The sequence below is a fragment of the Anolis carolinensis genome, unplaced genomic scaffold (assembly GCF_035594765.1).
Source record: "Anolis carolinensis isolate JA03-04 unplaced genomic scaffold, rAnoCar3.1.pri scaffold_7, whole genome shotgun sequence".
Taxonomy (NCBI): domain Eukaryota; kingdom Metazoa; phylum Chordata; class Lepidosauria; order Squamata; family Dactyloidae; genus Anolis; species Anolis carolinensis.
In genome coordinates, this window is record NW_026943818.1 from 1,848,400 (window position 1) to 1,875,256 (window position 26,857).

Here is a 26,857-nt window from a genome sequence, read left to right on the forward strand (position 1 = left end):
TACACATAGAACCAAGACAGAGACAGACACAGAGGCAATTTAACCTTCTCCTGAGGGGATGTTCGATTCATCCACTGTGAGGGCACTTCCTCATTCCAACGTCGTAAATTAGTTAAATTTGCCTCCCCACTTTATAAGTGGTACCATATTTCCTACTTGATAGATGCAACTATCTTTCGGGTTGCTAGGTCAGCAACAAGCAGGGGCTATTTTTTATTTTTAATTGACGGGTGCTCACCCCGCCACGGGCTGGCCTCGAACTCAAGACCTCATGGTCAGAGTGATTTATTGCAGCAGGCTGCTCATCAGCCTGCGCCACAGCCCGCCCCCTATTGTTTATATTGGTTTTAATGTATGACTGTTTATTATATGTGACATTGGGCTTGTTCCCCATGTGAGCCGCCCCGAGTCCCGGTGGGGGAGATGGGAGCGGGATAGAAAAATAAATTACTATTATTATTATTATTATTATTATTATTATTATTATTCTCAGCTAGGCATTGGAGGTGCGGGACTGCAAACCGATCCCAGGCTCTGCTCATTTGAGGGCCATTACACTTTTCCTGATATTTCAGTGTTGATTTTGTTGTTGTTATTATTATTACTGTATATACTCAAGTATAAGTCGACCCGAATATAAGCCGAGGCACCTAATTTGACCCCAAAAACCTGGGAAAACATTGACTCCAGTATAAGCCGAGGGTGGTAAATTTCAGAAATAAAAATAGATACCAATAAAATTACATTAATTGACGCATCAGTAGGTTAAATGTTTTTGAATATTTATGTAAAGCTCAAATTTAAGATAAGACTGTCCAACTCTGATCAAATCATTCTTCTCATCTTCTTCAATGTAAATGTGCTTATGCATCCTTTTAATAATAATAGAGTAAAATAATACATGTAATAATAATAATAATACAGGAAAATAATACATGTAATAATAGAGTAAAATAATAAATGCAATAATAATAATAATAATAATAGAGTAAAATAAATGTAATAGTAGCAACAATAATAGAGAAAAATAATAAATGTAATAATACACAGGTGGTCCCGGTGGTGATCGGCATATTGGGAGCCGTGCCAAAAGATCTCAGCCGGCATTTGGAAACAATAGACATTGACAAAATTACGATCTGCCAACTGCAAAAGGCCACCCTACTGGGATCTGCATGCATCATCCGAAAATACATCACACAGTCCTAGACACTTGGGAAATGTTCGACTTGTGATTTTGTGACACAAAATCCAGGATATCTATCTTGTTTGCTGTGTCATAATAAAATAATAATAATAATAGAGTAAAATAAATGTAATAGTAGCAACAATAATAGAGAAAAATAATAAATGTAACAATACCAATAATAATAGAGAAAAATAATAAATGTACTATATATTCTCTTTTTTTTTGTAAAATAATCTTTATTGAAATTTTCCATTATCATATTAAAATACGAGTAAGAAAAGAGCAAAATTACGAGATCTGAGTTGGAAAAGAGAGAAGATAAATAATAGATAAGAAGAAGAAGAAAAAAAGAAAAAAAAAGTATATATAAATAATGAAGATAGAAGAAAAAAAAACACACACAAACCAACAGAAAGAGAATAAAAGATATGATTTGGACTTCCAAGCATCGTCCTATAGGTTTTCTTTCCTTTTCCTTCTTCTCTCCTTTTTTCGTCTTTTCTCTGAAGTTCTTTTTCCTTGTCTTTCTTCCGTTTCTAATGGGGGGGGTTCTCTCTTTTTCTCTACTTCTATTATTTCCACTGTTAATTTTTAATGGACCTGTCTTTCTTTCTCTCTATTGTTGTTCTGTTTTTTTATTTTATTTTATTTAGTTTTTTGTTATTTTTTCTTCCTATATCGTATATTGTTAATATTGTTATTCTTTTTTCCTTTTCTCTTATTATTTCCCTTTTTTATTGTCTTCTAAATATTTTGTTACACTGACCCAATCTGTTTCCTTTATCGGGTTTCCCTTACTTTTTGATAATAGAAAGGTAAGTCTGTCCATATTTTTTATATCCTGTATTTTTACCAACCAATCTTCTACTTTAGGAATTTCACTTTTTTTCCACACCCTCGCGTAACATATCCTTGCTGCCGTCGTTAATAAAAACAAGAGTTTGTCTTTATTTGCTTCTAATTTTTGTTCATGAATCCCTAATAACCATAATTCCGGTTTCATTGGTAATTTTACCTCTAGCATCTTTTCCGTGTCTCCTCTAATTTTCCTCCAATAGGTTTTTGCTTTCTCACATCCCCACCACATATGATAGTAGGTACCTATATACTATATATTCTCGAGCATAAGCTGACCCGAATATAAGCCAGCCAGGTCCCTCACCCGAGTATAAGCCGAGGGGAGCTTTTTCAGTCTTAAAAAAAGGGCTGAAAAACTAGGCTTATACTCGAGTATATACAGTATTATTATTTCAGTGTTATGAGAAATCAGGTGGGTTCCCGTCTGAGCTGGAGATTCTAGATTCTAGCTATTGAGATTGTTTCTTTGCTCCAGGAGGCATTGGGCTTCGCTTATCAAACTTTTTCTGGAGCTAACATTAATTCTCTACACATCCTTGGATATTCAGGTTTAAAACAATAGACCTTGGGGATTATGGGATGGCTAGAAAGAGCATTACCTGTGCTTCACTGGGGGCGTCCGTTGACAGAGGCGTAGAGACCAAATGCTTATCAGGAGAAGCGTCAATAGTGAGAGAAGACAGGCCATGGATGAGAGCAGATTCATTATCCGGTGACACCAACACAGGCCGCGGCTTTGGAGAACAGGAAAGCATTTTCTCTAGCACCCAGCCGGAGTAAGCGGACAGCTCAGGGGGTCTGTTATGTTGTTCCAGGATTTCCTACAGACAATGAATAATTGCATAAATATACAACATGCATTTGAGACATGCCTCAAAACATGCCCCTCTCACTCGAATAGATTAAATGTTTGAATAGATTAAATCTTGGAGAAAGGACCCAATTAATTCTGGAGTGAGAAAAACTTTGGTCATCCTTCTCTGGGCCCCTTCCATCTTGTCCATCTCCTTCTTGAAGTGCTTTGTCCAGAACTAGATATAATAATAATAATAATAATAATAATAATAACAACAACAATTTTCTAGCTTTGTGTCACCTTCCTATATTGGTGCTTTTCATTTCTATTGTCTAATAAGTGTAGTTCTGTACACTTCTCCCTGTTGAAAACCATTTTTGTTGCTTCTGGCCCTGCTCTCTAATCTGTGAAAGTCCTTTTGGATCTCCCAATTTGATCCCATTTGCACATGTGATCAGCAGGCCTTCTATTCCGAAGACATCTTATATTGGAAGACATCTTTCCACCATGTCTCCTGTATCAATTTAATGATATAATAATATATAATAATATTACACTATACTAATATTATAATACATTGTATAAACATGTAATATTAATAATAATATGATGTAATACTTCACTTTATTTCTTAATTAGTCGCTCTCCACCAGAGTGCTCCGAGCGACTTACAATTTAAAATATCATTCCAAAATATAAAAACATTCAACAGTGACTATTTGGCAAATTAGATCTGATTTACTTAAATGCACAACCAAACAGCCAAGTCTTGAGCGCTTTTACAAAAGGTCGCAACTCCGACATTGCTCTAACATATGGAGGCAATGAGTTCCACAAAATTGGAGCATAGGTCGAAAAGGCTCTACTCCTTGTAGCTTCCAGGTGTAACTCCCTAGGGCCCAGTACATATAGGAGATTTTCCTGGGAGGATGGAGGTGACCACTGGTGGAAAAAAGGAATGAGGCGGTCCCTAAGATATAATGGTCCTTGACCATTTCGAGCTCTAAATGTCAGGATCAGTATCTTGTAAGAGATGATGTAATACAATGTAATAATAATGATAATTCACTATTATAATTGTATATTTATATTACATGCAATATTACTAATAATATTACAATATAGTCATATAATATAATATATTGTATATAGGCTTTTCCTTAATTCTCTCCTTATTATCCAACATATTCGCTTATCCATCGTTCTGCTGGCCCCTTTATGTTGGATAAGTGAGACTCTACTGTAATATATAATATACAATTACAATAGTGTATTATTATTATATTGTATTACATTATAATATTATTATATAAAAGGACTAACTGCCACTCTGGAGCCTGAGTGAAGGGGGGTATTATATATTATTATTATTATTTATTAAAAGGTAAAGGTTTTCTCCTGACGTTAAGTCCAGTCGTGACCGACTCTGGGGGTTGGTGCTCATCTCCATTTCTAAGCCGAAGAGCCGGCGTTGTCCGTAGACACCTCCAAGGTCATGTGGCCACTGGCATGACTGCATGGAGCGCCGTTATCTTCCTGCCAGAGCAGTACCTATTGATCTACTCACATTGGCATGTTTTCGAACTGCTAGGTTGGCAGGAGCTGGGGCTAACAGCGGGCACTCATTTCGCTCCCGGGATTTGAACCTGGCACCTTTTGGTCCGCAAGCTCAGCAGCTCAGTGGTTTAATACACTGCGCCACCAGGGGCCCCTATTTATTATTATGATTACAGTAATTTTTTTCCCGTGTCAGGAGCAACCGGAGTTGCTTCTGGAGTGAGAGAATTGGCCGTCTGCAAGGACGTTGCCCAGGGGACGCCTGGATGTTTTGATGTTTTACCATCCTTGTGGGAGGCTTCTCTCATGTCCCCGGATGGAGTTGGAGGCCCGGGGCTGTGGCGCAGACGGGAGAGCAATGAGTCACTGACCAGGAGGTCATAAGTTCGAGGCCCGCTCGGAGCTATGTTGTTCGTCTTTGTCTTGTGTTAAAAAGGCATTGAATGTTTGCCTATATGTGTCATGTGATCCGCCCTGAGTCCCCTTCGGGGTGAGAAGGGCGGAATATAAATGATGTAAATAAATAAATAAATAAATAAAGGGAGCTCATCCGCACTCTCCCCGGGTGGGATTCGAACCTGGCAGCCTTCAGGTCAGCAACCCAACCTTCAAGTCACGAGGCTTTTATCCCCTAGGCCACCGGAGGCTCCTACTGTAATATATAATATACAATTACAATAGTGTATTATTATTATATTGTATTACATTATATTCTTATATAAAAGGACCAACTGCCACTCTGGAGCCTGAGTGAAGGGGGGTATTATATATTATTATTATTATTTATTATATATTATTATATTGTTATATTGACACAGGAGAAATGGTGGAATGGTGTCTTCTTGGCCCTCCTTCTTCACTGTGGCTCCAGAGTGGCAGTTAATCCTTTTATATAATAACTAGCTGTGCCCGGCCACGCGTTGCTGTGGCAAAGTGGTGGTGGTATTGGTTAAAAGTTGTGGAATTTTTATTTGACGTTATTTGTATTTTTTTTAATTAATTTTATTTTAACTTATCTTTTTTATTTATTATATTTTATTATTTTGTTGTATTGTTTTTAGTTATATTGTTATAGTATTTTATTGTATTAATTTTTTTAGTGTTTTTTATTATTTTTTATTGTATTATTTGTATTTTTTTTTATTCTTTTATTAACACTGGGCTGAGTGGGTTGCTAGGAGACCAAGTGGGCAGAGTTTAGCCTTCTAACTGGCAGCAATTGGATAAAAAGAATTATTTCTCTCCCTCTAATTAGGACTTTATTTTTCTTTGCTTTTTGTTGTATCAACCTAGAGGCGTGGATGATGGGTTGTGTTGTCAAATTTCGAGGTTGGGGGGCCTGTACTTTTGTTGTTTTGTGGGTCGCCGTGATGCCATCACTCTTTTATATATATAGATAATAATAATATCATCAAGGTGGAGACCAGTGCCTGGGCAACACTGAAGGCGGGGAAAGAGAAAGCGTTGGGGCCTAGGAGGCCTCTGAGGGGGCTGGGGGCGAGGCCTGAGGTCGAGAAGCGCCTTCCTCAGGGCCTAGGCCGCGGCCTACCTGGGCCTGGGGGCTCCAGTCGCGGCGGTAGGGCAGCCTTCCCTTCCGGCTCCTCCTCAGGGCGGCCACCGTCTTCATCTGCAGCTCCCTCGACGGCATGGCCGCGCAAAACAACCGCCACCTCCTTCCACCACGGCGCCTCTCGACGTTGTGAGGCGTTTCCGGCCCAGCCGGAAGCCGAGGCCTCTGACGTCAGCAAAGTAACCACGCCCTGCGCGTTGTAACCACGCCCCGCGCGTTGTAACCACGCCCCCGCGTTGTAACCACGCCCTGCGCGTTGTAACCACGCCCCGCGCGTTGTAACCACGCCCCGCGCGTTGTAACCACGCCCCGCGCGTTGTAACCACGCCCCCGCGTTGTAACCACGCCCCCGTGCGATCCTTTGCATTAAGGCCCTTTTTACACATAGAGCTATAAATGGAAGAGTCACACTGCCACGGCTCGCATACAGAAATGGCGGGTTTCGTACCCAGATAAGCTCCCCCTGAGCTTGATCCATTCATTGCAATTATTACATTATTTAAAAATGTAATTGTAGGTTTTTTAAAAAAATAGGAATTTTGCATTTCTCTGTCTTAAGAGAGCCTCAGGTTCTGAATCACATACAGTTTTTGGTTCCATAATGGGTTTTTCCCCCTGTAACACTGGAAAACAGGCAATGTATATATATGTGTGTGTGTTTATATATGTATATATATATATATATGTATATGTATACAATATAATTTACAATAATATATAGTAATTATAACATATTGTATATACATATAATATTCATAATATTATACTGTAATACGATATAATACTAATAATACAATATAATATTAATTATATATTATAATTTACATGTAATATTACTAATATTACAAAATATTGATACAGTACAATATAGTAATTTATTACCAGTATTGTACTATGCTAATATAATATTGTATGTAAATTTAATTTGTAAGCCGCTCTGAGTCCCCTTCGGGGTGAGAAGGGCGGCATATAAATGTAGCAAATAAATAAATAAATAAAATAATGTTTTTTTAATATTGCAATATAATCGTAGAGTAAAATATAATATCATGCTCATGCTTATATAGTGCTATACTAATAATATAATATACAGTAGAGTCTCACTTATCCAACATAAACGGGCCGGCAGAATATTGGATAAGCAAATATGTTGGATAATAAGGAGGGATTAAGGAAAAGCCTATTAAACATCAAATTAGGTTATGATTTTACAAATGAAGCACCAAAACATCATGTTATACAACAAATTTGACAGAAAAAGTAGTTCAGTACGCAGTAATGCTATATAGTAATTACTGTATTTACGAATTTAGCAGCAAAATATCACGATATATTAAAAACACTGACTACTAAAATGCGTTGGATAATCCAGAATGTTGGATAACTGAGACTCTACTGTATTGTATGTATATATAGCTTGTAAACCGCCCTGAGTCCCCTTCAGGGTGAGAAGGGCAGGATATAAATGTCTATAATAATAATAATAATAATAATAATAATAATAATAATAATAATACAAATACACTATTATAATAGTATATTTATATTACATGTAATATTACTAATAATATTGCAATATAGTCGTATAGTACAATATAATAATATATAATGCTTATATGGTGCTTATATTGTGCTATACTAATAATGTAATATATTGTATGTATATATCACCTTCGGGGTGAGAAGGGCGGGATAAAAATGTCGCTAATAATAATAATAAACTATTATAATTGTGTATTTATATTACATGTAATATTACTAATAATATTGCAATATAGTCGTATAGTACAATATAATAATATATAATGCTTATATTGTGCTATGCTAATAATATAATATATTGTATGTATATATAACTTGTAAACCGCCCTGAGTCCCCTTCGGGGTGAGAAGGGCAGGATATAAATGTCGCAAATAATAATAATAATAATAATAATAATAATAATAATAATACAAATACACTATTATAATTGTATATTTATATTACACGTAATATTACTAATAATATTGCAATATAGTCGTATAATACAATATAATAATATATAATGCTTATATAGTGTTTATATTGTGCTATACTAATAATGTAATATATTGTATGTATATATCACCTTCGGGGTGAGAAGGGCGGGATAAAAATGTCGCTAATAATAATAATAAACTATTATAATTGTATATTTATATTACATGTAATATTACTAATAATATTGCAATATAGTCGTATAGTACAATATAATAATATATAATGCTTATATAGTGTTTATATTGTGCTATACTAATAATATAATATATTGTATGTATATATAACTTGTAAACCGCCCTGAGTCCCCTTCGGGATATAAGAAGGGCAGGATATAAATGTCACTAATAATAATAATAATAATAATAATAATAATAATAATCACAAGTCGATTTTCTGATATGAAATCCAGCATATCTATCTTGTTTGCTGTGTCATAATAAAATAATAATAATAATAATAATAATAATAATAATAATAATAATAATAATAATAAAATGTCAAGGCCCGCTTAGTAGCCGCAAGGAAACAGTGCAGGTATTTTTAACATGGAGGAAAAACACAAAGTATTATGTTCCTTGAAAAAGTATTTATTGCAGCACCGTTTTAAAAGTCACACATTAAGTCATATTAGATCTGACATATATTAAATATGTTTTTTAAAGTCTCAACAGCAATCCGTTGGCTGATTTGTCCCCTGGATGAAAGTGACCAAAATTTGGGAAGACGTGAAGAGTAATGCTTGTGATTTCCCGCAAACAAGAAGATAGTGTTAAAATCCAACTCAGGGTTTGCATTCGAATGAAGACGGATTTGGCACATGAACAGAACCCAGATCACACAGACACACGTATTAGAATTCAAACAAAACCATTAGATGGAGACCCGGCAACTAAAAATCCCATTATTGAACACTAAGTCACACGTACAAAAAAGGTAAATAACTTAAAGTATGTAAGTCTCAAACTGTGGATCCCATGAAAAGGAAGATGCTCTGCAGTTACGTGCATCCCTTTGTTATGAGCAAAACAACTGCAAATATAAAAGAAGGGAAACAAAGAGCCGCCCGACCCTCACCCGCCTGCCAGGCCTTTCATTCGTCCGCATCTCTCCCAAAGGTTGGTTGAAACATGATCTTCAAGCCTCGTGGAACCGTGACACAAGCATACGTACGTACGCAAAACCAAAGTAGGAAAAAATAAAAAACCTGCAGGTTTAATCTGTGTAAGGCACTAGAAGAATAGGGAGGATAAAAATGCCCCGAGTGTTTGCCTGTAGCGAGGAAATGTGTCTCGGTTATTCTGGGAGTTAGATATGGCTTTGAAATACACACACACACAACCATTGAGCCTAAAGGGAAAGGGCAAGGGTTTGGTCACAGGGGAGACCGGGGCCGGATGGGGGAGCTGGTCAAGGCACTGTCTCCAAAGACGTTGGCATACGAGGACTTCAGGAACTGGACGTAGTTCTGCATGCTGCGGTTGGTGCTCTCCGACTGCTCGAGCCGGTCCTTCAGGTCCTGGAGGCGGCTCTGGAACCGGTGCTCGGCCTGCGGAAGGAGTGAGACAAGGCATTGGCACAGCTAATATTATTATTATTATTATTATTATTATTATTATTATTATTAATATTATTATTATTTTATTATGACACAGCAAACAAGATAGATATGCTGGATTTCATTATTATTATTATTATTATTACTAGCTATGCCCGGCCACGCGTTGCTGTGGCGTTGTCTGGTGGTGTTGGTGAGAACTTGTTGAGGTAGTGGTGGTATTGAATGTCTGTTGTATGGTTGTCTTTATGTCTAGTATGCATTTGGTTGTTTGTGTATTGTGAAAGTGGTGAGGGTAGAGGGGGTCTATGTCCCTGTGTAGTATTTATACTTTGTGTGAAAGGGCCTTGAGTCTACACTGCCATATAATCCAGTTAAAATCTGATAATCTGTATCTTATAGGCAGTGTGGAAGAGGCCTGAGGCCTAACTGTGCCTGTCCCCTGGGCTGAGTGGGTTGCTAGGAGACCAAGAGGGCGGAGCTTAGCCTTCTAACTGGCAGCAATTGGATAAAAACAATTATTCCTCTCCCTCTAATTAGGACTTTATTTCTCTTTTCTTTTTGTTGTATGAACGTAGAGGCATGGATGAGGAATTGTGCTGCCAAGTTTAGTGTTTCTGGGATGTGTAGTTTTGTTGTTTTGTCTTAGGCTGAAATTTTTTTATCCTTTTATATATATAGATTATTATTTTAACAAGATAGATATGCTGGATTTCGTATCACAAAATCACAAGTTGAACACTTCCCAAGTGTCTAGGACTGTGTGATGTATTATTATTATTATTATTATTATTATTATTATTATTATTATTATTATTATTATTATTTTATTATGACACAGCAAACAAGATAGATATGCTGGATTTCTTATCACAAAATCACAAGTCGAACACTTCCCAAGTGTCTAGGACTGTGTGATGTATTATTATTATTATTATTAATATTATTATTATTTTATTATGACACAGCAAACAAGATAGATATGCTGGATCTCATATCACAAAATCACAAGTCAGACACTTCCCAAGTGTCTAGGACTGTGTGATGTATTATTATTATTATTATTATTATTATTATTATTATTATTATTATTATTATTATTATGACACAGCAAACAAGATAGATATGCTGGATTTCGTATCACAAAATCACAAGTCGAACACTTCCCAAGTGTCTAGGACTGTGTGATGTATTATTATTATTATTATTATTATTATTATTATTATTATTATTATTATTATTATTATTATTACAGTAGAGTCTCATTAATCCAAGCCTCGCTTATCCAAGCCTCTGGATATTCCAAGCCATTTTTGTAGTCAATTTTTTCAATATATCGTGATATTTTGGTGCTAAATTCATAAATACAGTAATTACAGCATAACATTACTGCGTATTGAACTACTTTTTCTGTCAAATTTGTTGTATACCATGATGTTTTGGTGCTTAATTTGTAAAATCATAACCTAATTTGATGTTTAATAGGCTTTTCCTCAATCCGTCCTTATAATCCAAGATATTCGCTTATCCAAGCTCCTGCCAGCCCGATTAGCTTGGATAAGTGAGACTCTACTGTATTATTATTATTATTATTTTATTATGACACAGCAAACAAGATAGATATGCTGGATTTCGTCTCACAAAATCACAAGTCGAACACTTCTCAAGTGTCTAGGACTGTGTGATGTATTTTCGGATGATGCGTGCAGATCCCAGGTCACAGATCGAAAGTAAACATTGGTAAATGTTACTAATCTCAAGGATAAAAATTTGCAGCAGTCTCACAAAAGAACGCGCCAGGGTTGTTCAGAAAATATAGAATTTTATATTGCACTTGCCATTGAGATCTTTAAAAATGGAATTCCTGTATTCCGTCCATACATTATTATATTCAGGGCAAACAAAGAGAGAACGATGAAGTGTTTCAACAGAGACCAAGTCACAAGGACAATCCTTTCGCGACGGTCTACTTTTTTATATCTCCCATCCAAAAGAGCCGATGGTAACACATTACATCTTGTGGTCACCAAAGCGCTCCTCTTTGTGGAAATATCTGTCTGGTGTCTAAATTGTCTGATGTCTAAATTGTTATTTTATGATTTTATGTGATTATATTGGGCCTTGTTCCCCGTGTGAGCCGCCCCGAGTCCCCAGCTGGGGAGATGGAGGCGGCATACAAAAATAAATTTATTATTATTATTATTTTATTGTAGGTTCTTCACTTTGCTTTACCTATTCTGCCAGGGCATGTTCTTCTTCTATTATTATTATTATTATTATTATTATTATTATTATTATTATTATTATTATTATTACAGCATTTGTATCCCGCCCTTCTCACCCAAGAGGGGACTCAGGGTGGCTTACAATAAGACCACATATATAAACATAATACAATACATTGCAATTCAATTAAAAAGTAATTACATTAGACATTCATAAAAATACACTTATAAATATGCAGATTGGCATATATTTAAGCTATGACAGATCATGCAGTTCCAGAATGAAATGCATTGAGATAATAATAATAATAATAATAATAATAATAATAATAATAATAATAACAACAACAACTTTTCTTCTATCCCATCCCATCCCCCTGGAGGGACTTGGGGTGGCTCACATGGGGACCAAGCCCAAAATACAGCACAAAATACAAAAGCAAAATGCATTTAAAACTTATAAACATATTAAACAAATCATATAAAATACAATAAAACAGGGGTCCCCAAACAAAGGCCCGGGGGCCAGATGCGGCCCATCGAAGCCATTTATCCGGCCCCCACGGCACAAGGGCAGAAGGGGGTTGGGCTAAATGACCCAAGGGGTCTCTTCTTCTCTTACAACCATTATTATTATTATTATTATTATTATTATTATTATTATTATTATTATTATTATTAACATTGAGGCTGGGTGGACATCTGTCAGGGGTGCTTTGCTTGTGCTTTCGGTGCACAAAAGCAGAAGGGAATTGGACTAAATGGCCCAAGGGATATCTTCCAACCCTCTTTATTATTGTTATTATTATTATTAATAATAATAATAATAATTATTATTATTATTATTGCTCAGTGGCCAACTACAGTCTGGCCCTCCAACAGTCCGAAAGATCGTGAACTGGCCCCCTGTTTAAAAAGTTTGGGGACCCCTGCAATAAAATATGCTTGACCCGATAATCCGTCAAGAAAAAAGAAATAAAAATGGAAGGAAGAAGATTGGAAGTCACGAACAATCTTTTTATTTCTTTTTTCCTTTTCCCCCTTTTCCTTTTTTTCTTGTTTCTTTTTCTTCTTTTCTCTGTGGTGGTTTTAATTTTTGATTTAATTGTGTTCAATAAAAATATATTTTTTAAAAAAACATGCTTGACCAACCAATAGCCAAGGTGCAGTGAGCATATTCAACATTGGAATTAAGGAAGTAGAATTTATATATGTGCCCATGACTCACGTCATCCTTGCTCCGCCGCATCTGGTTCAGCTCCGTCTTGGTCCGGCTCAACTGGGTCTCCAAATCCAGTATTTTGGACTGGGCGGTTCGCTCCCTCGTGGCCGCTCGCTCCCTGGCCTGTTCCAGCTGCGGAGAGCAAGGCAGAGAGTTCAGAACCAAAGAGGAGAGGAGACAGGATCCCCCCTTGGAAAGCAGTCTTGTGAAGGATTTATAACAACTAAGGCTCTTTCAGGCAGGGGGAATTTTTTTATCCCACCGCTGCCACCCATTTGCGAAGATGCAACCACCAAAGACGCAGGGAGGAGAACTTTTACTTTTTTCTTCTAACTTGGTTTAGAATATAAGTGACGGAGGCTTGGATATTGAAAGAACAATATTAAGTTTATTCAGGCACAGAGCTTAGTGGTTTCAAAGTTACTTCTCACTTAGAGGTACACTTTCTTCAACAGTTGCAAAAATAACATATGATGAATCCACTTCCAAAAGACTTTCTCCTTTCCTTGAGCAGTTTAAACTTTTTCTTCTCTTACAACCGATGCTATCAACTGCTCACTTTGGATCTAACTGGGATTGCTTTCCCTTACTACTCAGACTCTACCAATAAACCCAAGTAAGTCACTTGGCTTGCCTAAACTGGCACTACTATATTGCACAAGATTTCCCTAGCCTAAAATGATACATTTTAATATATTGGGTTTATGGTTCCCGTCCCCTTGATCTGGTCATGTAAGTGTGATTTAATGTTATAACTGTATTATTTTACTTTGTTTAATAATGTGTATTATGTTGTTATGTGATGTTTGTGTTGCTTTTATGACTGTAAACCATCCTGAGTCCCATCCGGGAGATAGGGCGGTATATAAATAAAGTTTTATTATTATTATTATTATTATTATTATTATTATTATTATTATTATTATTATTATTACTAATATCTTTGAATGCGATTTCCTGCTTCTTGGCAGGGGGTTGGACTGGATGGCCCATGACGTCTCTTCCAACTCTACTATTCTATGATTCTATACTAGAGATCTGAGCTACCCTGGTTCTCACTACTTCAGAACCAGTCTTTCCCTGTGATTCCTGATCACAGACTGAGATTTGAACTTCCCTGTGATTCCCCCGATCACAGACTAACTTTTTTTCTTAAACTCTACACTTTCTTCAATTAAACAGCAGTTGGCTCCGCCTACTTCCAGCCTCTGAGTGCTGACGTGGCTACTCCTGTCATGCAATAACTATAATACTTACCCTTTTAAAACATAAACACACAATTGAACATAACATCTGTAAACCAAAATTCATACTTCATTACAAGTCTGATCTCCACTTCCAGAAGGCCAGGATCCCAAGCATACGTGGCCTTCCCGCACCCACCTGCCTCTTGGCGTCGTCAATGGCCATCTCCAGCTGGCGGGCCAAAGAGCCACATTCCCGGGTCTTCTCTTCCAGCCGCAGCTGGGACTGGTGGATCGACTCCTCCCGCTTGGCAATGACCTGCAGGAATTCAATGTTCTGGCTGCTGGTTGCTTCAAGTTTCCTAAAGCGCAAGAGTCAAACAATTTTATTTTTTACTGATTCAATTGAACTGAAAAAAATGCAAACAAACACACAAGGCAAGTACGGCGTAACTCTTGGAAATAAGCAACCACGGTCAGAATAATAATCCTAGACACTTGGTAAGTATACAACTTGTGATTTTGTTATAAGAAATCCAGCATATCTATCTTGTTTGCTGTGTCAAAATAAAATAATAATAAGAATAATAGAATCATAGAATAGTAGAGTTGGAAGAGACCTCATGGGCCATCCAGTCCAACCCCCTGCCAAGAAGCAGGAAATCGCATTAAAGCACCCCCGACAGATGGCCATCCAGCCTCTGTTTAAAAACGTCCAAAGAAGGGAAGCTTCTTTATAATAATAATCATTAATACTACTTTATTTTCATACCCCGCCTCCATCTCCTCGAGGGGACTCGGGGCTGCTTACATGAGGCCAAGCCCGGATAAAACAAACAAACCAAAATAAAATAACATCAGAAAATACAAAGCACGGAAATTAAAATGAACATTTTAAAATATAAAAATAATAAACATCATAAAAACATGGATTTGGCACTATGGTGAATGTGTCTAGTACTACAAACCCTCCAAAACAGGGGTCCTCAAACTATGGCCCGCGGGCCACATGCGGCCCATCGAAGCCATTTATCCGGCCCCCATGGCACAAAGGCAGAAGGGGGTTGGGCTAAATGGCCCAAGGGGTCTCTTCCAACCCTCTTTATTATTATTATTATCATCATTATTATTAACATTGAAGCTAGGTGGACATCTGTCAGGGGTGCTTTGCTTGTGCTTTTGGTCCAGAAGGGGGTTGGGATTAGGCAGAAGGGGGTTGGGATTATTATTACTATTAGTGTTACTATTATTGCTCTGTGGCCAACTATAGTCCGGCCCTCCAATAGTCTGAGGGATTGTGAACTGGCCCCCAGTTTTAAAAGTTTGGGGACCCCTGCCCCAAAACAAGACATCCTCCTTATCAGCTCTTCCACGACAATTGTGATCATGGCCATGACAGCACTAGTGCGTTCTATATCCCAAAACTTGTTCCTGTTTTCCTATTGATCTAGCAACTCAACTCTGTGCAACAATTGTGACCATCCCTACAACACATGCTGGGTTTTGAAGAAACCGGCCTTCCCCTAACCTCTCCACTTCTTCCAGCTTGAGGACCAGCTGCTTGTTCTGCTCCTGGGCCAAGTGATATTTTTCTCTTGCCATCTCCATCTTGTCTCCTTGGAGCTCAATCTAAAACGGAGGGGAAAGAAAGAGAAGCGTGAAACGTGTAAAGCCCCTTCGGAGAGGCCACGGACCCGAGAAAGGAGCCCGACATGTCATTCCTTCCCAGGGAAACAGGGATGGACGGATGGAGCAATGTCCGGCTACAGACATGAAATAGACGGAGTAGGAACTGTTTTATGACAATGCCGTTTGTTCCACTATTAAGTGACCCGTTAAAAGTGGGCTTCTTAAAGCTTTTCCCACTTCTGACCCTCTTTCTGCAAGAGGCAATGTTTACATGACCCCAAGTATCTTCTATATATAAAAGGGTAATGGAATCACGGCACCGGACAAAACAACGAAACTAAACGCCCCACAACCTTGAAAATTGACAGCAAAACCTCTCATCCACGCCTCTAAATTCATACAACAAAAAGAAAAGTAAAATTAAGTCCTAGCCACAGCAACGCGTGGCCGGGCACAGCTAGTATGCGTATAAAATAGATATAAAAATCAAACATTTGCTGATAATGAACTAGCATTTGCAAAGTGATTTTCCTCTTTATGAAGTACAGTGTTCCCTCACTACTTCGCGGTTCACTTTTCGCGGATTCGCTGTTTCGCGGTTTTTCAATAAACTCTAAAAAACTATTATTAATCACTAGCTATGCCCGGCCACGCATTGCTGTGGCGAAGTCTGGTGGTCTGGGAAATAAAGTATTGAGGAATTGGTGGTAGTTAAGGGTAAAGGGTAAAGGTTTTCTCCTGACATTAAGTTCAGTCGTGTCTGACTTTGGGGGTTGGTGCTCATAAAGCAGATAATATGAGATTATAAATGGGTTATATAGCTGTGTGGAAGGGCCTTGAGTCTACACTGCCATATAATCCAGTTCAAATCTGATAATCTATTTTATAGGCAGTGTGGAAGAGGCCTAAGTGAGACCTAACTCTGCCTGTCCCCTGGGCTGATTGGGTTGCTAGGAGACCAAGTGGGCGGAGCTTAGCCTTCTAACTGGCCGCAATTGGATAAAAACAATTATTCCTCTCCCTCTAATTAGGACTTTATTTTTCTTTTCTTTTTGTTGTATCAACTTAGAGGCGTGGATGAGGGGTCGTGCTGTCAATTTTCAAGGTTGTGGGGTGTTTACTTTTGTTGTTTTGTTGGTCGCCAGGATTCCATCACTCTTTTATATATATATAGATTAAAAAATATACAATTTACAGCCTAAGGAAGGAAGGAAGGTTGATAAAGACTTAAAATAGTGTATAACTACTAAAATAAAATAAATGTAGTATCCCTACTTTGCGGATTTTCACTTATCGCAGGTGGAACCTAACCCCAGCGATAAGTGAGGGAACACTGTACTTTATGAAACCTGTCCCCACTGGTTTGCTTTTAATTACTCTGATTTTATCTGCTTGGATTTTAACGTATTGTCCATTATTTTATTTTGTGTATCGTTGAAATGTTTTAAGTTTTTGTCAAATATGTTGTGTCGTTATTTTGGGCTTGTCCCTGTTGTGAGCCGCCCCAAGTCCCTTCGGGGAGATGGGGCGGGATATAAAAATAAAGTTTATTATTTATTATTAACTGAGGCATATTTCGCAAAGTCCGCAGTAAGCGGTGCACAACCGATTTGTGTATATTCCTAAAACAGCCACTAGGTGGCATTTGGAATTGTTTTACTGTTGCAAAATAATAATAATAATAATAATACCCTGCATATCTATCTTGTTTGCTATGTCATACAATGCCTTTATGTCAATAATAATAAAAATAAAACCCACCATATATATCTCGTTTGCTGCGTCATATTATATCTTTATGTCAATAATAATAATAATAATAATAATCAAAAACCCAGCATATATATCTCGTTTGCTGTGTCATATCTTTATGTCAATAATAATAATAATAATAATAATAAAACCCAGCATATATATCTTGTTTGCTGTGTCATACTATATCTTTATGTCAATAATAATAATAATAATAAAACCCAGCATATATATTTCATTTGCTGTGTCATACTATATCTTTATGAATTGTTGTTGTTGTTATATCTTTATGTCAATAACAATAATAATAAAAGCCAGCATATATATCTCGTTTGCTGTGTCATGCTATGTCTTTATGTCAATAATGATAAAACCCAGCATATATATCTCGTTTGCTGTGTCATACTATGTCTTTATGTTAATAATAATAATAATAACAAAACCCAGCATATATATCTCCTTTGCCGTGTCATACTATATATTTATGTCAATAATAATACCTGCAAGGAAAGTGAAGCACACCGATTTGAGGCAAGCGGCACATTCTCTCAGGCGGGGATAAGAAAACAAAATGGCTTAGGGAGGCAACGAAAGCATGAGATTGACAGAGAGAACAATCAAAGTGCAAAACATTCACAGGGAACACGAAGACATAGTGCATGGCGCGAAGTGTGTATTAATCTCGACGTTAAGGAAATAACACATGCATTTTTTCTCCAAAGGAAAGGTACTCAACATCCTAAAGCGTGCACAGAATGGGGTGAAATTGCCAGGTTGGCATTAGACCCGTGGCAAAATAGCAAAGCTGCAAAGTGCAATTTAGCCCATCCCATTTAATCTTGAATGATTAAATTTAAATTGAATTTGCAATTTAATAAAATTATTAAATTTAATACATTATTACATTTAATTAAATAAATTAAATTACATTTGCAATTTAGTCCATCCCATTTAATCTGGAATGATTAAATTTAAACTGAATTTGCAATTTAATAAAATTATTAAATTTAATACATTATTACATTTAATTAAATAAATTAAATTACATTTGCAATTTAGTCCATCCCATTTAATCTCGCCTCACGAAAAATGCTTCCAAACTAATTTGGATTCAATGTGTTGTCAAAGGCTTTCATGGCTTGGAATCACAGGTTTGCTGTGAATTTTCTGGGCTGTATGGCTGTGTTCCAGAAGCATTCTCTCCTGACGTTTCACCCACATCTATGGCAGGCATCCTCAGAGGTTGTGAGACTGTTAGGAATTGTGGGAGTCGCAGTCCAAAACACCAAGTTGGCCCCGGCCTGGGCTAAGTAAACAAAGCCCTAATGTGAGTTATTTATTTCTTTATTTACTACATTTATATCTCGCTCTTCTCACCCCGAAGGGGACTCAGAGCGGCTTACAAATCAAATGTACATACAATATATTATTAGCATAGCACAATATAAGCAATAAATTACTGTATATACTCGAGTATAAGCCTAGTTTTTCAGCCCTTTTTTTAAGACTGAAAAAGCCCCCCTCGGCTTATACTCGGGTGAAGGTCCTGGTTGGCTTATATTTGGGTCAGCTTATACTCGAGAATATATGGTACATTTATCATTTTTCTCTATTATTATTAGTATTATTACATTTATTATTTTTCTCTATTATTGTTGCTACTATTACATTTATTTTACTCTATTATTATTATTATTATTATTATTATTATTATTAATGCATTTATTATTTCACTCTGATATTATTATTATTGCATTTATTATTTTACTCTATTTATTATTACTTGTATTATTTTCCTGTATTTATTATTATTATTATTACATGTATTATTTTACTCTATTATTATTATTAAAAGGATACATATGGGCATTTACATCAAAGATGATGAGAATAATGATTTAATCAGAGTTGGACAGTCTTATCTTAAATTTGAGTTTTATGTAAATATTCAAAAACATTTAACCTACTGATGCCTCAATTAATGTAATTTTATTGCTATCCATTTTTATTTCTGAAATTTACCACCCTCGGCTTATACTGGAGTCAATGTTTTCCCAGTTTTTTGGTGGTAAAATTAGGTGCCTCGGCTTATATTCGGGTCGGCTTATACTCGAGTATATATGGTACTACTGTATATTGTACTATATCATTATATGGTAATATTATTAGTAATATTACATTTAATATATAATTTAATATATAATATATAATTAATATTATATTGTAATTATTATTAGTATAATATGGTATTACATAATATTATCAATATTATAAGTATATACAATATATTATATATTTATACATTATTATATAGAGTTATCTACAGATTCGGGACCTGTGTCAGTTTAGTGAAGGAAACCAGAGCCAATAAAAGGGAGCTGACAAACCTAAGTGCACAATAAACCCCTTGAGAGCGTGAATCGGACTTGCTCGGTCGGAAAACTCAAAGCAGCAAGCACAAAGGAGATGCCAGGCGCCCGTGTATTACGCAGTGCAGATGTTTTAATCATTTCAAAGAGAGACGAGACAAAGAGAGACGAGGCTGCACTTTCCTGAGTAGAGGCGGCTCATTTGGGTCCCCGGCTGGAGGTTCGCGTGGGCGTCTTCTGCCAGTCCCTTACCCGCTGGCGGAGGTCCGTGATCATGGCGGACAGGTCCGCGTTCTTCTTCTCGTAGCTCTGGAGCTGGTCCTGGCACTCGGCCAGCTTCATCTCGGTCATCTTCAAGATCTCGGGAAGCTTCTCCAGCTCGGCCACCTGGTTCTGGAACTGCTTGCGGGCCTGCGGACAGAAACCCAAGAGACTCAAATCAGTCTTGGCGTAAAGGCCAAGTCCAAAACACCTGGAGGACCCAAGTTTGCCCAGGACAGGACTAAACAGATCTAATGTAGACTTCACGAAAGCCTGCAGGTCAGTCAAGAACAGACTTTTGGATCGTGACTTTCATAATCTGACACTGTAGCAAAATCAACTTGTTCCCCTACCACACCACTGATTCCATGCCAGTGTGGAGTCATGGCAGCATATAATAATAATAATAATAATAATAATAATAATAATAATAATAATACTCCCACACAGCTGGATCATCAAGTGCCTGGACGCCATCGGGATTAGTAAAAACGTTGGCACCTTCACTGAAAACATGATGGAGCACTGGAAAACTGAACTGTTTGTTGGAAATGAAAGCTATGGACTTGTCAACATCAGAAGAGGAATTTTCCAGGGAGACTCATTGTCCCCTCTGCTTTTCATTATTGCCATGATCCCTCTGTCAACAATCTTACAAAAAACAAATCTTGGCTATCAAACATCTAAGAATTCTCACAAAATTGCACATCTGATGTACATGGATGACCTGAAGCTGTATGAGAAAACGGAAACTGAAATCCAGTCTCCGACTAACACTGTCTGAATTTTTAGCACTGATATCAGCATAGAGTTTGGCTTGGACAAATGTTCGACAGTGGCATTGAAGAAAGGAAAAATCATTGAAATCATTGAAACAATAAAGTGTCACCAGCCAGAGGCCTATAAATATCTGGGCATATTACAGCTGGACAACATCAAACATGAACATGTGAATACACACAAAGGGTCAGAAAAATTCTCAAAAGCAAGCTCAATGGATGCAACACCATCAAGGCCATAAACACCTGGGCCATACCTGTCATAAGATATACTGCTGGCATCATAAACTGGACACAGATGGAACTGGACAATTTGGACAGAAAAACAAGAAAACTCATGACCATTCATCATTCGCTGCACCCTCACAGTGATGTTGACCGGCTCTATCTGCCTAGAAGATCAGGGGGCAGAGGACTCTTACAAGTCAAACAAGCAGTCAAAGAAGAAGAACATGCCCTGGCAGAATATGTCAAGCAAAGTGAAGAACCTGCTTTGATTGAAGTCAAAAATCAGAAACTCCTCAAAGCACAGCAGACAAAAAACCAGTACAAGAAAGCCACACTACAAACTAGAGCTGACATCTGGCACAACAAAACACTGCATGGAAAGTTCTTTGACAAAATTGAAGGAAAAGCTGATAAGGAGAAGACCTGGCTCTGGCTCACGAATGGGACCCTGAAGAAGGAGACAGAAGGCCTGATCCTTGCAGCCGAGGAGCAAGCCATCAGAACAAAGGCAATTCAGGCCAAGATCGAAAAATCAGCTGATGACCCAAAATTCAGACTGTGCAAAGAAGCTGAAGAAACCATTGATCATATCCTCAGCTGCTGTAAGAAAATCGCACAGACAGACTACAAACAGAGGCACAACTACGTGGCCCAAATGATCCATTGGAACTTATGCCTCAAATACCACCTGCCAGCAGCAAAGAACTGGTGGGATCACAAACCTGCAAAAGTATTGGAAAATGAGCACGCAAAGATACTGTGGGACTTCCGAATCCAGACTGACAAAGTTCTGGAACACAACACACCAGACATCACAGTTGTGGAAAAGAAAAAGGTTTGGATCATTGATGTCGCCATCCCAGGTGACAGTCGCATTGACGAAAAACAACAGGGAAAACTCAGCCGCTATCAGGACCTCAAGACTGAAATCTGTGCAGGTGGTCCCTGCACAGATGGGGTGGGATATAAAAATAAAGTTGATGATGATGATGATGATGATTATTATTATTATTACATTTATTATTCTACTCTATTAATTATTACACGTATTATTTTCCTGTATTTATTATTATTATTATTATTATTACATATATTATTTTACTGTATTACTATTAAAAGGATACATAAGCACATTTACATTGAAGAAGATGGGAATAATGATTTCATCAGAGTTGGACAGTCTTATCTTAAATTAGAGCTTTATGTAAATATTCAAAAACATTTAACCTACTGATGCCTCAATTAATGTAATTTTATTGGTATCTATTTTTATTTCTGAAATTTCCCACCCTCGGCTTATACTTGAGTCAATGATTTCCCAGTTGTTTTGTGGTAAAATAGACACAGGGTCTATTCCCATCCCAATTGGCACTTCCAAGAATTTGCAGCACTTTATCAGTCACCTCGTGTTTACAATATTTATATGGTACACCTTACCCAGTCTACTTTTACAACCTCTCCGTTTTAATCCATGTTTTTATTAGTTCTTGTCATTGGTTTTTATTGGCTAATATTTACATTTTTATAATTGTGCATGTCTCTTGTCTACTGTTGTATTTTATATTGCTATTGTTTATATGTAAACCGCCCTGTCCCCTTTGGGGAGATAGAGGCGGGGTATAAAAATAAAGTTGTTATTATTATTATTATTATTATTATTATTATTATTATTATTAAAATTAGATGCCTCGGCTTATATTCAGGTTGGCTTATACTCGAGTATATATGGGTATATACACACAGTTTGGGCCAGACTCTTACATTCTCAAGCTCCTTGGCCATTTCTTCTTTCAGAGCTATGTTCTCCTTGTCACAGGCCTCCAGTTTCATGGTCACCTCATCCGCTTCCATCCGTGTTTTCATCACCTGGGCACAAGACAGGCAGAAGTACACGTCAGGACCGACTTCTATGTTGACGCAGAACGCCCAAAAGCCAAGGCTTTGATTCCACACAACTAGACCCAAGAGACAATAATAAAGGCCATCAAGGCCTTCAGGGCCACCCACCTGACCCTTATAGGTTTCGATCATGCCTTCGTAGCTCTTGAGAGAGGCCTTGAGTTTGGCAATCTCTTGCTGGGCTTCATTCATGCTCTCCTCCACAGGGATCATGCTGTTCTGTGAGTACAAAACAAAAACAAGGATTGGGTTCGTGGAGGAAATAACAACAGCTCAGACCCTTAGAGCAGGGGTCCTCAAACTTTTTAAGTGGAGGGCCGATTCACAGTCCCTCAGACTGTTGGGGGGCTGGACTATGATGAAATAGTCCACAATGAGGATTGTTGTTGTTGTGTGCCCTCAAGTCATTTCAAACTACGTCTAAAGTTTAGGACAGGGACCAGGTAAAGGACCTTGGAGGGCCTTAGTTTGGGAACACCTGATCTAGACCATAGGTAAGCAAAGAGACCTCCAAAGACCATCTAGATGGTCTCATAAGACCATAGGTAAGGAAAGGGGTCCCCAAAGGCCATCTAGACAATCTCATAAGACCATAGGTAAGCAAAGAGACCTCCAAAAACCATCTAGGTGGTCTCATAAGACCATCGGTAAGGAAAGGGACCCTCAAAGGCCATCTAGATGATCTCCTCAGGCCATCAGAAGACCATAAACCATCTAGACAATCTCATAAAACCATAGGTAAGGAAAGGGACCCTCAAAGGCCATCTAGACAGTCTCATAGAACCATAGGTAAGGAAAGTGACCTCCAAAAGCCATCTAGATGTTCTCATAAGGCCGTAGGTAAGCAAAGAGACCTTCAAAGGCCGTCTAGACCATCTCATAAGGCCATAGGTAAGGAAAGTGGCCTCCAAAAGCCATCTAGATGGTCTCATAAGGCCACAGGTAAGCAAAGAGACCTCCAAAGACCAGGTAGATTTAGGTCAACCCTAAGTCTAAAGTGTAGGACAGGGGCCAGGTCAAGGACCCTGGAGGGCCTTAGTTTGGGGAGCCCTGCCTTAGAGGCAATTCACTGTCAATGAGGAAACACCAGGCCTGGCTGCCGCTGCCTTTCTCGACCGACCTTCAGCCTCTCGTTCTCCATCTTGATGGACGCGCTCTCGGTGGCGTGCCGGTGGAGCTTGTCAGCCATGGCGTCCCGATCTTCCCGCATCTTGTCCTCCATGGCGGCCTGCTGGTCCACCAGGTCTGAAATGCGGCTGCCGTGAAGCAGAGAGGAAAAACAAAACACCACGAAGTAAGAAACAGAGGGAGAAGCAACAGCAGGATCAGACCAGGGGCAGCATTCATATGGGGAAGAGGGCCCGGCAGGGATCGTACTGTCTGAGACCCCTAAGGAACCTCTTTCTCCCCTCTGTGGAAGGACTTTATAGGTCCCGCAGCCTTAAAAAAGCTCCGAGCGTTCTTAGGGATCCATGTCACCCTGGATGATTGCCATCCGGCAGACAGCACAGGGTGACAAAGACAAGGACAAACATGATAGCTTTTATCCTAGGCTCCGACAACACATTATTTTTAGCGCCTCGTGTTTTTAAAGCGAATCCAACCTTTTTAAAAATTTATATTTATTACAGTAGAGTCTCACTTATCCAACATAAACAGGCCGGCAGAATGTTAGATTAACGAAAATATTGGATAACAAGGAGGCATTAAGGAAAAGCCTATTACACATCAAATTACATTATGGTTTTACAAATTAAGCACCAAAACATCATGTTTTACAACAAATCGACAGAAAAAGCAGTTCAATACACAGTAACATTATATAATACAGTAATTACTGTATTTACGCATTTAGCACAAAAATATCACAATACATTGAAAACATTGACCAAAAACATTGACTACTAAAAGGCAGACTGCGTTGGATAATACAGAATGTTGGATAAGCGGAGGTTGGATAAGCGAGACTCTACTGTATTTATTTATTTTATTAAGTTACAATTGTTCCCTCACTTTTAATGTAATTCTAAAATCATAAATAAAAAAATAAAGGGAATCCAACCTTAACGGGTTTGGTCTAACGGCCAGGCTTGCCAGCAAAAAGGATTCTCACAAATGGGAGAGGTGAAAGGCTTTGGAAAATAATAATAATAATAATAATAATTACAGTAGAGTCTCGCTTATCCAACGTAAATGGGCCGGCAGAATGTTGGATAAGTGAATATGTTGGATAATAAGGAGAGGTTAAGGAAAAGCCTATTAAACATCAAATTAGGTTATGACTTTACAAATTAAGCACCAAAACATTATGTTATACAACAAATTTGACCAAAAAAGTAGTTCAATACACAGGAATGCTATGTGGTAATTACTGTATTTACGAATTTAGCACCAAAATATCACGACGTATTGAAAACATTGACTACAAAAATGCTTTGGATAATCCAGAACGTTGGATAAGCGAGTGTTGGATAAGTGAGACTCTACTGTATTATTATTATTATAAAAAAAATAAAGGGAATCAACCTTAACAGGTTTGGTTTAACGACCAGGGTTGTCAACAAAAAGGATTCCCACAAATGGGAGAGTGAACGGCTTTGGAAAATAATAACTATTATTATTATTATTATTATTATTAATAATAATAATAATAATAATAATAATAATAATAATAATAATAATAATAATATAATAATTAATATAATAATAATAATAATAATAATAATAATAATAATTATTATTATTATTATAAAAAAATAAAGAGAATCAACCTTAACAGGTTTGGTCTAATGGCCAGGCTTGCCAACAAAAAGGAGTCTCACAAATGGGATATTGGAAGGCTTTGGAAAATAATAATAATAATAATAATAATAATAATAATAATAATAATAACTTTATTTTTCTATCCTGCCTCCGTCTCCCCGGCTAACACTGGGCAAAGCGCGAAAACAATAAAACAGAGTAAAACAGATAAAAACAAGATGCCACGTAATAATTCAAATGCCTACTGAACCCCCTTCAAGGGCATCCCCACACAACGCTCCTGACAGTAATCCAGCCGAAACCCAACACAAAGCATGTCTTATCAAGCAAGGGTGAGGACAGGAAGCGGCTCAAACCGTAACGCAGCTCGTACCTGTTCAACATCACGATCTCCACCTCCAGGTCGCTCTTGTCCTTCACCACCTGGTTGTAGCGGTTCCTCCAAGACTCCAGAGTGGACAAGGCCTCGGCCACGTAGGTGTCCTGCCAAGACAAGCAAGAGGCAATGAAGCCTGCGGCAAGAAGTACAATGGGCTATTGACTCATTACCACTACTCATGACAACCCCTCATTACCTTTTCCGCGAGCTGGGCATTGAGCTGATCGGCGTATTCCTCGCTGCGTTCGGCTCGTTCCTTCTGGGCCTTGATGGCCTTCTTCAGGCCCTCCTTGTCCCGCTCCCCCTTGGCCTTCAGCTCCTTCAGCTGCTCCATGATGTTCTCCACTTCGGCCTTGTGCTGCGCCGCAACGCGCTCCAGGTTCTGGAAGGAAGGACGGAAGGAAAAAGGGCTCTCACGGTGGACTAGGCAGGACAAACACAATCCAAGCACCCCCAACAGATGGCCATCCAGGCTTTGTAACAACAACAACAACAACAACAATAATAGTAATAATAGCAGCAGCAGAAACCCCAGAGGCCATCATGTCCAACCCCCTTTATTCCGCCATGCAGGACAAACACAATCAAAGCACCCCCAACAGATGGCCATCCAGGCTTTGTA

General features: G+C 38.0%; 2 protein-coding genes across 10 annotated transcripts in view; both read right to left on the minus strand.

The window, feature by feature from the left end:
* The window catches only part of gle1 (GLE1 RNA export mediator), a 33,060-nt gene extending 26,928 nt beyond the window's left edge, over nt 1-6,132 (minus strand). For 2 of the 3 annotated variants that reach the window (XM_062959424.1, XM_062959425.1), the window contains exons 1-2: nt 5,950-6,132; nt 2,647-2,868 (exon numbers count right to left, since the gene is read on the minus strand). In XM_062959424.1, coding sequence (XP_062815494.1) covers nt 2,647-2,868; nt 5,950-6,048 — 321 coding nt within the window. In that variant the 5' untranslated portion in view covers nt 6,049-6,132. The remainder of the gene's footprint in view (nt 1-2,646; nt 2,869-5,949) is intronic. The other variant, XM_062959426.1, reaches the window with a different exon arrangement.
* A 2,424-nt stretch (nt 6,133-8,556) lies between these two features.
* odf2 (outer dense fiber of sperm tails 2) overlaps nt 8,557-26,857 on the minus strand; it is a 41,844-nt gene continuing 23,543 nt past the window's right edge. For all 7 annotated transcript variants that reach the window (XM_062959869.1, XM_062959868.1, XM_062959874.1 and 4 more), the window contains 10 exons: nt 26,432-26,617; nt 26,230-26,339; nt 24,214-24,349; nt 23,202-23,312; nt 22,956-23,060; nt 20,179-20,337; nt 15,705-15,805; nt 14,376-14,538; nt 12,999-13,124; nt 8,557-9,536 (listed from right to left, as the gene is read on the minus strand). In XM_062959869.1, coding sequence (XP_062815939.1) covers nt 9,363-9,536; nt 12,999-13,124; nt 14,376-14,538; nt 15,705-15,805; nt 20,179-20,337; nt 22,956-23,060; nt 23,202-23,312; nt 24,214-24,349; nt 26,230-26,339; nt 26,432-26,617 — 1,371 coding nt within the window. In that variant the 3' untranslated portion in view covers nt 8,557-9,362. The remainder of the gene's footprint in view (nt 9,537-12,998; nt 13,125-14,375; nt 14,539-15,704; nt 15,806-20,178; nt 20,338-22,955; nt 23,061-23,201; nt 23,313-24,213; nt 24,350-26,229; nt 26,340-26,431; nt 26,618-26,857) is intronic.